General features: G+C 41.9%; 1 protein-coding gene across 1 annotated transcript; it reads right to left on the bottom strand.

Annotated features, from left to right (window-relative positions):
* Window positions 1–3,980: 3,980 nt before the first annotated feature.
* LOC119596789 lies at window positions 3,981–12,323 on the bottom strand. The gene is made up of 6 exons (XM_037946114.1): window positions 12,239–12,323; window positions 9,077–12,157; window positions 8,172–8,680; window positions 5,843–5,942; window positions 5,033–5,273; window positions 3,981–4,050 (listed from the first exon to the last, which is right to left on the bottom strand). The coding sequence occupies exons 1-6, from the start codon at window positions 12,321–12,323 to the stop codon at window positions 3,981–3,983; spliced, it is 4,086 nt and encodes a 1,361-aa protein (XP_037802042.1).
* Between the last annotated feature and the right edge of the window lie 4,191 nt (window positions 12,324–16,514).

Raw genomic sequence — 16,514 nt, 5'->3', positions numbered from 1 at the left:
TTGAAATTGCTCAATAATACAACACACACATAACAACAACACGGGGCTGAGACGCACAATTACACACACGATACAGAGAAATCAAAACGTAACTAACACACGAGCTTAAAGTAATGAACAAACAACACTGGGAAACCCTTGCACAAAAAACTATGTCAGAACACAAGAGACCCCAAGAGGTTCTGGAGTTCCTTCAGGAAACTCATGGGGTCAAACAGACAGACAGCACATACGTTTGCAATACACACAGACAGAAGGTTGACTCGGTGGAGGAGATGGAGCTTCTCCACAGGGAATTCTGGCAACAGAATTTCCATATCTCCCCCACTGAGAACGCCCGATTCGACCACACCACAGAAACCTAAGTCACACACTTTCTACAGCAACACAGAAACCTAACTCTCCCAGAAAACATCATTAGTCTAAACAATATCACAGAGGACAGTCCCCTCTCCACACCTATCACCCCAGAAGAAATTGTTAACGCCATTAAAAACACCAAAAACACAACACCAGGAGCAAGCATAAACAAAACAATCATTGAACATCTGCCGCCCACAATGATCCGCAGGCTACACCACATTTTCAATGCAGCACTGGCTACTTGAGATTTCCCCGACAAGTTTAAAACGCCACCATCACCCTCATACCAAAATCGGGAAAGTCAGCACATGAGGTGGAGAACTATCGCCCCATCTCATTGCTGGAAGTTCCTGGTAAACTGTTAGAGAGGCTAATCACACGCAGACTCACTACACACTGAAAACAACAACAAACATTACAGTAGGCAATACGGCTTTCGCCCACACAGGGGGACCGAGAGCGTTATCGCCCTCGCTTACGAGGAGATTGCTCTCGGTCTCGCTAACAAGCACCAGACTAACATCATTCTACGAGACGTCAGTAAGGCATTTGACAAGGTCTGGCACGACGGCCTCAAATACAAATTAATACAGTTACAACTCCCGACACATCTCACACGCCTCCTCTGCAGCTTCCTGGACCAGAGGACTGCCACTATACGCCTGGGAACCCACCTGGGCACCCCTCTCCACATGAGAAGTGGTGTACCACAGGGAAGCTTTTTATCGCCCACCCTATATATCCTGTACACAGCCAATCAGCCACACCCTACACCTTTCAGCAACTATTTTTCCTATGCAGACGACATCACACAAATAATTTCACACCCCTCTAAATCACAACACTTCATGAAACTCACAACAGAAAGAGCTATTCAGAACATCAACACATTCAAACTCATCCACATCGCAAGCAGAATCTCACAACCCATCACAGTCAATAACACTAACATCCCATACATAAACAGAGGCAACATTCTTGGATTCAACTTCACAAACAATGGATTCAACACACATCAAACAAAGAATCACCCAAGTACAAACAACACTCACCAAACTCAGACGCTTCACATGCTGCACACCACGAACAAAACTCAGACTTCACAAAACAACTGTCAGACCTGTCCTTGAATACACAGCTATCCCACTGGTTGCAATATCAAACTCACAAAAATACAAAATGCAATCAGTACAGAACAAAGCACTACTCTGGATACACGGCGCAACATTTATAGACCGAATTCCTGCGGAAACACTACACAGAACATACAGCATTGAACCACTACACAGAACATACAGCATTGAACCACTAACACACGCATACACAGACGAGCAAAAAACACCTGGGCCAGACTCTTAATTATTTTTTGAGATGTCCAAACATCGCATGGAAACGTCTTTATATTTTCACTAAAATATAAGAATAACAATAATGTAATCTAGGTTATTCATATGATTAATGAAGAACAAGCGCGTTTAAAAACACATGATAATCTTAATGGTCATAAACATCATAAATGCTATTATTATCCATTTCAATACAGTCAAACGTCGTATTTGCATTCATATAATTATTGTCACATTTGATAGAGAGGATGAGGGAGAGAGAGAGAGATTACAGTTATCCCAAAATAAATGTTCGTTTTCTTTGATCATCGCCTTACTCTCAAAAACATGAAACGTAATATATTTAAGGTAAGCCTAACTAGTTAGGTATTTGCTCAATTAATGTAATCCACGTTGTAAGAGTTTATGGTAATTTAAGAAATATATATCAAAACATCTTTGCTCATCCACCTATACACATGTGAAGAAAATGAGAGGTTGTTTAGTAGCACTAAATACAAATTCATTTTCAATAAGTGGGAAATATGAATAAATACTGGTAGATTACAAAAAACATTACAATAAACATCATCCAAGTAAACAATCTAATGCAAGATAAAGGAATTTAAGAGTTTTATGCAAACTTGTATCGGGAAAGATTTTCAAATGATAGTGCTGATAGTGCCGCTATCTATGTGACATGTATTACGATGATGGCAATGATTATAGAAAGGATTAATAATTATCATATTTTTCATCATTATTATGAAAATGACTATTGTTAAGTGTCATCATCATCATCATCATCATCATAATTATTGTTGTTATTATTGTTATTGTTATCATCATCATCATCATCACCATCATCATCATCATCATCTTTATCATCATTATTATTACTACTGTTATTTTTATTATCATTATCATTGGCATTATCATCGCTATCAGCCTTACAATTAAGCTTCTAACAGAAAAAAAATGCTTAAGCAAGGATTGCAATATTCAAATTCCTGTCATACTCCACGAATGATCAATTTCTTGTGTCTTAAAATATCACATTCCATATGTGGGTTGCAGAATGACTTCGGTAAGCCTGATGATTAAACCAAACGAGAAAACCACATACTTACAGTAGCTTATTCATTCTGGATACCAATTCAATGAGGTTCGATTCCCCGGTCCTTTTGCTTTTACTTCCGATATATGAGTATTAACATATGAGTAGCAACGATTCTGTCAAATATGATCTTAGTAGTTAAAAAAAATACATTTAAATTCATTATACCTACATCCCAACAAATGAGATGCCATTCGGGAAAAATGCATATATCGTGAGCTGAGGAAAAAAAAAAGTCGCTGTATTTTTGTGATCCCCTCTACAGCCCTTATTCTGACAACAATCTTTTCTTCCAACAATTATTCCAAAAACAGGCAAAGTTTCCTTGCACAGCTGCCTCATTCACTGGCAGACCATTCCCGCTCAGCTTCATCCATCCCTCTATACTTGTACCGAAACTGTCTCCATTCTTGCAGATTGATAAAAATCAGGTAAAAACTTACGGAGGCGATGTGAATTATCGGTTACAATCTTGCATAAGACTGAAAGAGTCCCCATATCCCCACGATACCCAATATCCAAATCAACGGCAGACAGGAGAAATTTTATGGAAATAAATTAACGGTCAAACAGTCTGAAGCGTGATTCTGCAGCAGATAACCACACAGGAGAACAATACTCAAAAGTGAGGCAGAATGAAAGAAACAAGGCATCTACGAGTAATGTTGTCCTCATAAATCTATGTTGTCATCATAAATGCCTAACACACCAATCGCCGCAAGCGAGTGCGTGGGTGCATCCATGCACACATGCATCGTATGTGAGTACGCGCGCTGATTTACATAATTTAGGTAAATCGAACCTAGATACAATGAAGTTCCTTGGCAAGGAACTTCACCTCGATTGCCTATTTAGCCACTGGATGGGCAAGCCAGCCCAAGTCAGTGCTGGTCCCAAGCGCGGATAAAATAGGGAGAATGATTACCTAAAAGGTAACACAGTCACTCTAAGTGGAAAGGAACTGGGGACCCTAACACGTACTCACTCCAAGATCATCACAACATGAAAACTACAAGTCAGTATCATGCTGTGACCACGGTGGCTCAAACAGAAGTGATTAAGACTCCATTAATCAGCAGACTTGGATGCTGAGGCAACTGCGTCCTAGACCGACTCACAATCAATTCCTTTAACTTTGTCTTCCACCCTTTCTCTCCTGCCATTTCCTTGGGCTGTCAAGTGGAACTAATAGCATCGGAAGCCTCCTCTACAGTCATGTTGACATATAAATGCAATATAAATGTGCTAGACATCAAAAGACATATAGCAGTATAGAAAGATGCAGTAGTGAAAAGGTAAAGAGGATGGGGGGAGGGGATAGTTGATGATTTAAAAGTGCTACAAGTCGTATAACAGTTAAGGATTGTATGGCAAAAGGGGCAAAGAGGGGTGAGGGTAATGGGGGTGGGTGAGTAAATGGGCTAAGGCATGAATTAACAAAGGTGATTAGGTCAAAGTTGTCAAAGGAAGTGTGGAATTTTGCAAGGATGTCCATAGCGTGAGGTAGGGATTATCAAAAGGAGAAAGGGAATTTAAGGGCGTTTAGACCATAATTTTCAAGAGAAATTCCAGGGAAGGGGAGACATGTATATCCAGGAGGAAACGGAAGGGATAATGGGGAAGATGAAGCAGGGGGAAATGGGGTGTGTTGGGAGGGAGTAGAAGGGAGGGGTGTAGGGGGACCATGAATAAGAGGACGGATGTCGGCAGTTACATTGAGTGTAGAGGGAATCGGAGAAGAGAGATTGGAAGATGGATGAGGTGCAGACAGATTTTCTTGGGTTATGATTGGATAGTTTTGAATGTTTTCGAGGGTTTCTGAAGTGAATTTGGCTGGGGAGGTTTGAAAAACAAATGTTTTCTTGTAAGGGGGATAAGTGAAGAAATGCATCTAAGGAGCAGAGGAAGAAGTAGGTGAAGAAATGTTCAGATTGTCTGCTTTGGGTAGATTGAGAGAGAGGGATATGTGTCGGGGTTGTGGTGGAGATTGGGGTGTCTGGATTTAGAATTGCAAAAGAATTTGATAGGGAGAGGAAGGCGTAGAAGTAGAAACGTAAGATGGAGGAGGAATAGATACAGGGGATATTGAAGTAGGGAGTAAGAAAAAAAAAAACTCGTCGACGTGCTTCCTGTCTGGCATCACGTAAAATGAGGCACAGTTTGAATCTGAGAATTGCCACCTCAAACTCAGACTTGTAGGTAGGGAATACATGATGGAAGTCAGCACAATTGGCACACCTGTAGAGCAGTTTGATCGATTATGACCAGGTTGGGCACATAGTGGGCATTGAGCTGTGGAGCAGCAGTATTTGGCAGCATGGCTTTGACGCCAACAATTCCGATATTGACAGGGGGGTTGATATGATCGGACAGGGAGGGACTCTCCACCAATATAAACATTAAAGGGGAGGTTATGTCTGTGGAAAGTAATCTTGACAATATTGGTGGAGGATTTCCGGCGGCGACCTCTAGGGGGGATGTACTAATACTGCATCATATTTCACGAGGCAGGCGAGTAAGTCTTCTCCACAATCTGACCAATCCTTGTCGAAGACAGGGCAGGTTGTCGGGGAGATGAAGACAGTTTCGGTACAAGTACAGAGGGAGGGATGGTGCTGAGCTGGATTGATTTGCCAGTGAAGTCAGTCAAGGTTGATACTGCTTTAGCTTGGGATTCGGATGCAACTTTGACAAGGCGGAAACGATTGGGGTGGCTGCGCAAGGAAACTTTGCCATCTTTTTTTTAATAATTGTTGGAAGAGAAGATTGTTGTCAGAATAAGGGATGTAGAGGGGATCACAAAAATACATCGCGTTTGGTTGGGCCAAACAGTACTCAAAAGATTTGTAGAGGTGGGGGTAGTTGAAGGACGGGGCCTTGCCGAAGATAGAGCGGCGTTGGGTGAAGTAGTTCCGCGGAGAGATGGATAATAAGGCTGCAGAGTAGTAATAACGGTGGATGAAGAAAGCTGTGGGGGTGAAGATGAATTAAAAGATGTTGGAAGAGGAGGAATGTTTCCTGGACATTAAGCACTTACCCGGGTGGATGATTTGGACTAGACTGTGGTGATAGTAGGCACTGAGGAGGGGGTAGTAGTAGTGTTCAGAGTTGTCAAAGGAAAGCCCTGGGTCTAGGAACTGGGGAAATTAAATTAAAATCAATGGGGCTAGCTGATAAAGCCTCGTTGCCCCTAATAACGGTACAAACTCGAGAAAAAATGGTCCACCCCTCAGGGACCCTGTGGGGTAAGGGCTAGATAACTAAATAGAGGAATACCGTGCCCTTGGCTCCCCTAGACCGTGCGTGACTGGCACTTTCAACACGACTCTCACACCTAAGGAAGTGGACAGTAGAAGGGGTTGGAGAAAAGAAGGAAAAGGAGAGGAGAAGAAGAGCAATCCATGCAAAATTAGTTGAGTCGAGGGCTGAGGCCCGATGTCAAGGATCGCCCCGATCCTTGACATCAGGCCTCAGTCTCCGTCTCCTAAGACCCTCACGGGAACAACGGACATGAGATTGGAGGGGATGTTGACTTATAGCCACAAAACACAAGTAAAAAATTAATATTGTGTGTCAATCCAAGTTTGACAGGTTTCACTGTGCATGGGCCTTAGCGAGATTTGCATAATCTTACAAACTATATTTTACTTCATATTTTTCCAGTAAACTGGTTGGAATGGTACTCTCTTTCTCCCTCCTCTCTCTCTCTCTCTCTCTCTCTCTCTCTCTCTCTCTCTCTCTTTCTCTCTCTCTTTCTCTCTCTCTCTTTCTCTCTCTCTCTTTCTCACACACACACACACACACACACACACACACACACACACACACACACACACACACACACACACACACACACACACACACACACACACACACACACTGTACGATGTAGCAGACGGGACTGGTGTTCTCACCTCGCTCCCCCCATCCTTCCTCCAGCTGTTTCAGTCACTTCCGGCAGCTGGGACGGTCACTACTTATACCGAGGAGGACCTAGGCCTAGGGGAGTTCGTGTACAATGCGCGGTGCGGGTAAGGTCGGCCTAGCCTTCACCCTCAGGGCAGTTTGACCCTACCCCGTAACCACGCTCAGCACTTTTACCCTAAGCTAAGTCGTAGCATCGTCGTAGCATGTGTTCACCCCTTCACATGTGTTGTGAGTCCTACTTACACTGACTACCATTACTGTTCGCCATTGTACTAAGGCTGTGTTAAGCCATTGGTTTTTGTTGGGTAAAAAGTGCTAAATGACAGCAAATGGTACATTCTCACACTATTCTCCTGATCTGTGTGATCGAGGTATGTGGTCAACAAACATGAATATCGTTCATTAGTTAAGTAATTAATTAATTTCTCTCGTTTTTAGAGATTTATGTTGTTTGACCTGCAATGAATTTAACGAGTTTGTGATTTTTTCTTGTCACGCATATCATTTCATTTTATTTCGTTCCTCCCCTTGCCCCGACCTGACCGCACATTTTCTTTTGCTTGTGTTCACTCGGGATGAGGAAAAGGTCAACAGATGACCATTTGTTTCCTGTCTTGACCTGACCTCACTTTCTTTTTCCCGGTCAAACCTAGCTGATTAATCTTAGCACTGTTACATTGCTCATTGGTGACATGTTCTATCGGCGCTAGAACAGAGCTTGTAACGCGATTTTATATAAATTTATCATTTTGAGTATAGCATAGGATCTTCCCCGTTATCATAGCACACAGGTATGCCCGATATATCCCGGGGTTGCGTAAACGCCGAATAGATCTGTGCTCCGACGTTCGAAAAGTAGGTACAGGTAAACCCGAAGTTATTCGTTCGATCGGCAACTTGAGTCGGTGTGACCCGCAGTTACATCTGTTTATTAATGTAGTACTAGGGTTTAAGCTAGAATCATTATTCACTTATTAAGCACACCCTTCTCACCCTCTTGATGTCGCTTGCATGTTTTGGGTGATTCACAAGCGATCGTGTGATTCTCTCTCTCTGATTCGACCATAAATGTAAAAGAGGCTGAAAAGTACATGGTAATGGGTACTCTGTCTTATTTAAATATTATAACAGAAACAATCATTTTATCATAGCCATAAAATAAATAGACAAGTACAAGTCGGTAAACTCACATGTGATCAGTCGAGAAGATCGGAGCTAAGTGACCGTCCATGCTGAGAGGTCACCGACATTGCTTTGGCGGCGGGAACTAAACGCCTCATACACACGTAAACAAACAACCAAATCATCGACCGGCAGTCGGAAACATCAATTAAGGGAAACCATCACTGTTACCTAATAATCCCCTTACATGGCCCCCCATTTTAACTTAAAATTGTAAGATTTTAACCAAGTGGTGTTTTCCATTAATCGATAATTACTGGACATCGACTAAGAAGATCAGCTCCTACATTATTAACACCTTTGATATATTGAATTATGAAGGAATATGCCTGCAAGGCGAGAGACCAGCGCATAAGTCTGCCATTACTATTCTTCATATTCCGTAAATATGTTAATGGCTGTTGATCTGTTTGTAGATAGAATTCTTTACCATATAAATAACACTTATATTTTTCTATTCCCCAAACTATAGCGAGGCATTCGCGTTCTATAACTGCGTAACGCATCTCGCGGTCTAATAGCGTGCGGCTGGCATAGGCAATAGGCATTAATTCGCCGTTTATTTCCTGCAGAAGGATTGCACCTAAACCCGTGTCAGAAGCATCCGTTCTTAAGAAAAATGGCTTGTTATGATCTGGCAACGTAAGAATTGGGGCGTTAATTAGTTTCTCCTTCAATAAATTAACACTTGCAATCTGTTCATCATTCCATATTAGCACATTGCTACTGTATTTTCTCAGTAAGACATTAATGGGGAACATTATATCTGCAAAATTAGGAATAAATTTACGGTAGAATGAGACTGTACCCAAGAAAGATCTTAATTGTTTTTTTGTTTTAGGAAGAGGCATATCCATTATAGCTTTAATTTTAGCATCCATAGGTCTTAAACAATTATCACCCAATGTGAAACCTAGATACTTAATTTTAGTATAGCCAAAGAAGCATTTATCAGGACCTGCAGTTAATCCGTGTAAACGGAGCCTGTTAAGCAAGTTATCAAGGTCGGCTAAGTGATCTCCCCAATTAGAATTATGAACAACAATGTTATCAAAATAACAATCCGTGTTATTTAGACCCTTAATTACTTTTCTCATTAATCGTACGAACGTCGCACATGCGGTTTTCAATCCGAATGGCAACCTCGTAAATTGCATTAAACCATACTTGGTTGCAAAAGCAGTATATGGCTTAGATCGTTCACTTAAGGGGATTTGCCAATAGCCTCGACACAAATCGAGTTCTGTGAAAAATTTATCGGACGTAAAATGCCCCAGTGCTTCGTCCATAGAAGGCATCGGCTCAGCATCAAATTGACTAACATCGTTTAGAGCTCGAAAATCAACACAGAACCTCCAAGTGTTATTTGACTTTTTAACGAGAACAACGGGCGAACAGTACGGCGAATCGGATGCTTCGATCACTCCAAGTTCTTTCATTCTTTGTACTTCCGCCTCGAATGGTTTAATCAAATGGTGGGGAATCGTGTAAGGTTTGCGGTGTACGGGTTCGGTGGTAGTCAATTTTATATCGTGCGTTACTGAGCTAGTTAATCCAGGCTTCTCTGAGAATACATCTTGATATTTATCAAGTAGATTTCGTAATTCTTTTACTTGATCAGATTTTAGATCTGGACCTGTATTGAAATTAGTTACCGAATTACTCATTACAGATACATCGCACGTGTCATCACTAGCAGGATCATCGTCTATTACACATATCTGGCAAACTTTGGGCATTTCATTTTTTTCCCTTTTAATGAACTTTTTCATCATGTTAATATGGTAAAGTTTAGTTTTACCCTTTACTTTAATCAAGTAATCTACGCCGTTATCGTGACGTTTAATCACGGGGTATGGGCCTTTCCACTGCATAGTGAGCTTGTTATGTGTCGTAGGAAGCAGAACGAGCACTTCGTCGCCAACGGCGAGAGAGCGTGCTTTAGCGCCGCGATCGAAATAAGTTCTATATAGCTTACTATTGAGGTTAGCATGAGATGATGCTAACTGAGCAGATTCCTCTAATTTAGCTCTGAGATCTAACACATACTGATAAGCGTTTTTTACATTGCTATCCAGATTATCGTTGGTCCACAATTCATACAGGATTGTAAGCGGTCCACGAACCCTACGGCCATACAACAGTTCGAAAGGAGAAAACTTCAAAGTGTCATTTGGAATTTCGCGGTAGGCAAATAGCACTGAGGGGATGTATCGGTCCCAGTTTTGTGGTTGTTCTATACATAGTTTCTTTAACATAGATTTCAAAACTGCGTGAAATCTTTCTACTGTACCATTGCAACATGCGTGATACGGGCTCGTATAGAGAGCCTTAACACATAAAAGTCTATTTATCTTATTCATGAGGTCAGATTTAAACTGCGTGCCTCGGTCTGACAATATTTCTTTAGGGATACCGACACGTGAAAATATGTCAATTAGATTTTCTGCGACGGTTACTGTATCTATACTGCGTAGAGGGACAGCTTCAGGGAAACGAGTAGCGCAGTCTATTAAGGTCAAGATATACCGGTGACCTCTTTCTGAAGGTGATAACGGGCCTACGAGATCTATGGCAACGCGAGCAAACGGTTCATTTATCACGGGCATGGACACTAATGGTACTTTCTTTACTTTTCCTTTAGGGGAAGATCTCTGGCATAGTGAACATGAACGACAAAATCGCTTCACATCGGCACCCGCGCCTGGCCAGAAGAATTTATAAAATATCTTTTCAGATGTTTTACGATGTGAAAAGTGTCCGGCAACAGGGGAATCATGTGCGGTTGACAAAATGGCATGTCTGAACTTATGAGGGACAACTAATTGCTTCATACCAATCTCATTTTCATTTTTACTTTTAACGCAAATTCTATAAATGAGATCATTGTCCTTCTCATATTTTACCGTTCTATGTTTGACACTTACTGTATTCCCTCTCTCTACTTTTGACCTTATATCTTTTAGAGTTACGCATTTGCCTTGTTCGTCCATCAGTTCCCGTTTTGTGATATCCTTAATTATCAATTCTGGTACATTTAAGGCATGAGGTCTAGCAAGGTCAGCTATTTTACCTCCTCGAGTCTGGACTCTCATTACTTGGTCATCAGCACTTGCAAAGTCATGGTTAATGGTTGAGGTATTGCCGTTATTAGTTTTAACAGTTAAATCTAATGCTGGTATCTTGACCCCGGGTACCATTCCGATTAATACGTCTGTGAATTTGATGGGAGCCGCGACAGCATTCACCCATCCAGTCAAAAATCTACTCTTTATGAAGCACCGTATTTCGGGAAAAGTCTTGCCGACACCAAGGTAATCATACAGTGTAATTGTCTTTCTTCGTTTTACATGCGGGGGAATCAGCGAATCTTTAACTATAATAGTTGAACATCCTGAATCAAAGAGAGCATTAACGGGTTTATTAAACAGAGTCGCATCGTCGGTGACACTGTTCTGCGGAGTAAGATCCGATTCAAAAACAAAGTTAACCTTTGATGACCCCGACCGCGATCGTTTTAATTCAGGACAGTTAGGTCGAATGTGCCCCGTTGATCTGCAGTTGTGACACACTACTTCGGATTTGGCGTCGCGCCTTTCGCTCGTTTCTTCTCTCACAGAGAAAGTCTTCCTCGCTCTAGTATTGTGATGCGCAGCTCTGAATCTATCAGCAGCTTGAGCCATATCAAGAATGTTGTCAAATAATCTTTCTTTTAAGAAAACCCGCATATCTAAAGAGCAATTGCTTAGCAATTGGTCTCTAACAAGAAAGTCGCAAAGGTCATCGAAATTCTCTTTTACCTCACTAAGACTTATCCAATTTCTTAGGTACTGTTCCATTCTAGTGACTAATTGAACATACGACTCTGTGTCGTTTACTTTGCTTTCCCGGAATCTCTTACGATAAGACTCAGCACCTAAGCAATAAGTTTTAAGTAAAGCATCCTTAACCAATTCGTAGGAAGATAGAATCTTACTAGGCAAATTAATATAAGTTTTTAAGGCTTTCCCTGTCAAATGGGCTCCAAGGTAAACATGATAACGTTCTACCCCCCAATTCTGTAATTCCGCAATCTTCTCAAAACGTACAAGATAATCATGAATATCATCTTTGCCCTCACAAAAGTTTGGCAAATTCAAATCTGGATAAGGAGACCGACTCGCATTAACTACGGAGCCTTGGTTTCCGATGCCTAATTTAGCCAATTCTAGCTCATGTTGGCGTCTCTTCTCCGCTTCTTCGGCTTCAAATTCTAATTTTTTAAATTCTCTTTCTCTCCGTCTTTCTTCCCTTTCTACTTCTCCTTTATATCTCTCCTCTTCACGAGCAACTAAAGTATTGATATCTGTTGGGGAAATTCCCGCATCTTTGGCGGTCTTTACAATATCTATTATATTGAAAGTTGACATCCTGTCTTATTTTAAACAAAAGCAAATTTTTTTTTTTTAAATAAAACAAACATATGCCAGGGGAACACTATTAAACGATAAAGTTTAATATTAATTAAATTAAACAATTAGTGCTCAGTCTCTTACCGATTGCACTGATTACTCAAGTCGTTAATGGTAATGGCAAAAATACGACGCCTTACAATTAAGACAAGGTGACGTAACGGAAGTTCAGTCACCGGGCACACCAGTCGTGAATTATAAGCGAATTCTATGACTAAACCCAACCATGTAATTAGATGCACACGAAGTAATTGAACATGGAATAAATCGACGAAAACGCGTCGCTTATACGAGTGTGGATGGCAAGCGTGATTCGACAACTCGAACCTTCACAAGTATGACACGAATGCAGAAAAATTACCACTACACACATTCATCACACATCCAACACCAGACTTAGACCATAAAACAGTCTTCACATCCTCCATTTAGTTGCCTCTCTCCGCTCAGCACAGCCGGTCACTTCTCCGCCCTTCTCGTTACAAACTGGGGATACACAAAAAAATTAATAACATCGATAATCTAACCTCGAGTTTTGGCTAATGTGGATCAATCCTACTCACTGCGCCACTTTGTCAGGGGTTTGTTACAAGGTTTGAGTAATCCCCTTTTGATTCTTTTGATTGATCTCCGGATTAGCCACTCGAGGAATAATTAAACTTATGGTAACACACATATGTATATTCAGGAATATTTACAACAATTAAATATATGGTTGACAGGTAATTTGAATTAGTTGTACTCGGTCTTTTGCTGATAATTGTAGGGCGTCAGGAGTCGTATGGCCAAAGCGTGGAGCACCCAGAGTCGTATGGCCAAAGAGTGGAGCACCCAGAGTCGTATTAACTGCTTCTCTCTCTCTGATTCGACCATAAATGTAAAAGAGGCTGAAAAGTACATGGTAATGGGTACTCTGTCTTATTTAAATATTATAACAGAAACAATCATTTTATCATAGCCATAAAATAAATAGACAAGTACAAGTCGGTAAACTCACATGTGATCAGTCGAGAAGATCGGAGCTAAGTGACCGTCCATGCTGAGAGGTCACCGACATTGCTTTGGCGGCGGGAACTAAACGCCTCATACACACGTAAACAAACAACCAAATCATCGACCGGCAGTCGGAAACATCAATTAAGGGAAACCATCACTGTTACCTAATAATCCCCTTACACTCTCACACCTAAGGAAGTGGACAGTAGAAGGGGTTGGAGAAAAGAAGGAAAAGGAGAGGAGAAGAAGAGCAATCCATGCAAAATTAGTTGAGTCGAGGGCTGAGGCCCGATGTCAAGGATCGCCCCGATCCTTGACATCAGGCCTCAGTCTCCGTCTCCTAAGACCCTCACGGGAACAACGGACATGAGATTGGAGGGGATGTTGACTTATAGCCACAAAACACAAGTAAAAAATTAATATTGTGTGTCAATCCAAGTTTGACAGGTTTCACTGTGCATGGGCCTTAGCGAGATTTGCATAATCTTACAAACTATATTTTACTTCATATTTTTCCAGTAAACTGGTTGGAATGGTACTCTCTTTCTCCCTCCTCTCTCTCTCTCTCTCTCTCTCTCTCTCTCTCTCTCTCTCTCTCTCTCTCTCTCTCTCTCTCTCTCTCTCTCTCTCTCTCTCTTTCTCTCTCTCTTTCTCTCTCTCTCTTTCTCTCTCTCTCTTTCTCACACACACACACACACACACACACACACACACACACACACACACACACACACACACACACACACACACACACACACACACACACACACACACACACACACTGTACGATGTAGCAGACGGGACTGGTGTTCTCACCTCGCTCCCCCCATCCTTCCTCCAGCTGTTTCAGTCACTTCCGGCAGCTGGGACGGTCACTACTTATACCGAGGAGGACCTAGGCCTAGGGGAGTTCGTGTACAATGCGCGGTGCGGGTAAGGTCGGCCTAGCCTTCACCCTCAGGGCAGTTTGACCCTACCCCGTAACCACGCTCAGCACTTTTACCCTAAGCTAAGTCGTAGCATCGTCGTAGCATGTGTTCACCCCTTCACATGTGTTGTGAGTCCTACTTACACTGACTACCATTACTGTTCGCCATTGTACTAAGGCTGTGTTAAGCCATTGGTTTTTGTTGGGTAAAAAGTGCTAAATGACAGCAAATGGTACATTCTCACACTATTCTCCTGATCTGTGTGATCGAGGTATGTGGTCAACAAACATGAATATCGTTCATTAGTTAAGTAATTAATTAATTTCTCTCGTTTTTAGAGATTTATGTTGTTTGACCTGCAATGAATTTAACGAGTTTGTGATTTTTTCTTGTCACGCATATCATTTCATTTTATTTCGTTCCTCCCCTTGCCCCGACCTGACCGCACATTTTCTTTTGCTTGTGTTCACTCGGGATGAGGAAAAGGTCAACAGATGACCATTTGTTTCCTGTCTTGACCTGACCTCACTTTCTTTTTCCCGGTCAAACCTAGCTGATTAATCTTAGCACTGTTACATTGCTCATTGGTGACATGTTCTATCGGCGCTAGAACAGAGCTTGTAACGCGATTTTATATAAATTTATCATTTTGAGTATAGCATAGGATCTTCCCCGTTATCATAGCACACAGGTATGCCCGATATATCCCGGGGTTGCGTAAACGCCGAATAGATCTGTGCTCCGACGTTCGAAAAGTAGGTACAGGTAAACCCGAAGTTATTCGTTCGATCGGCAACTTGAGTCGGTGTGACCCGCAGTTACATCTGTTTATTAATGTAGTACTAGGGTTTAAGCTAGAATCATTATTCACTTATTAAGCACACCCTTCTCACCCTCTTGATGTCGCTTGCATGTTTTGGGTGATTCACAAGCGATCGTGTGATTCGTGGTTAACCGTAGGGATTTTCACGAGTGCCCATCACAGATATGCAGAAAAGAGCAGGTTATTTATAGATTTTCCTGGCTCCGTTCGCTTCACTGTACAGCATTTTGGGTATAGAATCCCCCGTCTATGAGGTCTAACATGCATAGCTAGACATGTACCTCGGCAGTTCAGATTTTCTGACCCCGAGAAGATTTGCTTGCTAAAAAGTTGGTAAACATTTTTTTCATGTCACCATTCACTAGTGTCTACATTCTGTCACATATCATTAAATGTTGACTTCATTGTGGTAGTTGAAATAATTTTATACAGCTAGCATTGCTAATCTACCTCAGTTTTGCTATAGTGAACGTTAATATTCGTGTTTGTGATTCATTCTGTGTGAGGTCACTCTCAATTTCACTCTCATTCACGCTCACTGTCACTCTTACACACTTACTCTTTTGCCCGCAACTTTGTCAGTTGTGACAAGTGACTTGTGCATGATGTACAAATTACATTTATTTCTTCTGTGTGACGACAATTGGTTCAAGTAAATCCTTGCGGATTGCCATTGTCGTTTCTCTTATCTACTCTCATATCTATCAGAGAAGGTTGGTAGTTCAAGCCAGGTCCATGCGGATCGCTACTGAAGTCTCCCTCGCCTATTTTTTTCTTTATCTTGTGAAAATAAAACACAAAACGAAAAAAAAATTAATTAAAAAACGAACATTAAAAAAAATGCAAATTTATATAAATAACCGGCTAGTGGTACTTAACACCCCCTCTTCTTTATTGCCTTTCTTTTTCTCTTGCTATCTGGCTCTTACGTGTATTATCTGGTTCCCCGACTATGTAGTGCAGTCGGACCGACGATAACCGACACGGCACCGAAGGAGGACCCTGCTGAACTGGTCACCTTAGGATGCTGTGGGAAGGACGTCACCGGATGATCGCCATAGGCCTGCGGACCAGGATGTTCGTCAGAGCAGGTGTTAAGCCGTCCCATGATGCAGTGGACGGGTGCTGCCTGCCGGGATACCAGTAGATCCAGCGAAGAACCAGGAACTCACGCGCAGGTACCAGTCACCCCAGGATGCTGTGGATGGGCGACGCCTGGTGGACGCCCGCAGATCCAGTCAACTCAAGGAGGTCGTTAGCGCAGATATCAGCCGCCCAGAGATGCCGCCCCCCTGCCCATAGATCCAGATGAAGATTAAGAGGACGTAGAGGACGAGCATGAAGCCAAGAAGGATCTGGACAAGATCTGTGGACATGTGGACAAGGATGCCGCCGAGTCAA

Source organism: Penaeus monodon, chromosome 38 (assembly GCF_015228065.2).
Source record: "Penaeus monodon isolate SGIC_2016 chromosome 38, NSTDA_Pmon_1, whole genome shotgun sequence".
NCBI classification, from domain to species: domain Eukaryota; kingdom Metazoa; phylum Arthropoda; class Malacostraca; order Decapoda; family Penaeidae; genus Penaeus; species Penaeus monodon.
The sequence above is the reverse complement of the archived record's forward strand: the minus strand, read 5'-3'. Positions and strand labels throughout refer to the sequence as shown.

Excerpts from the sequence above, each read along its gene's own strand:
- LOC119596789 (XM_037946114.1), bottom strand. The coding sequence starts at position 12,323 with ATGTCAACTTTCAATATAATAGATATTGTAAAGACCGCCAAAGATGCG. Across the intron at positions 12,158-12,238 it reads TATCAATACTTTAGTTGCTC|CCGAAGAAGCGGAGAAGAGA; the intron begins GTGAAGAGGAGA and ends TAGAATTTGAAG. Across the intron at positions 4,051-5,032 it reads GCTCTACAGGTGTGCCAATT|CACATTTATATTGCATTTAT; the intron begins GTGCTGACTTCC and ends TTTGATGTCTAG.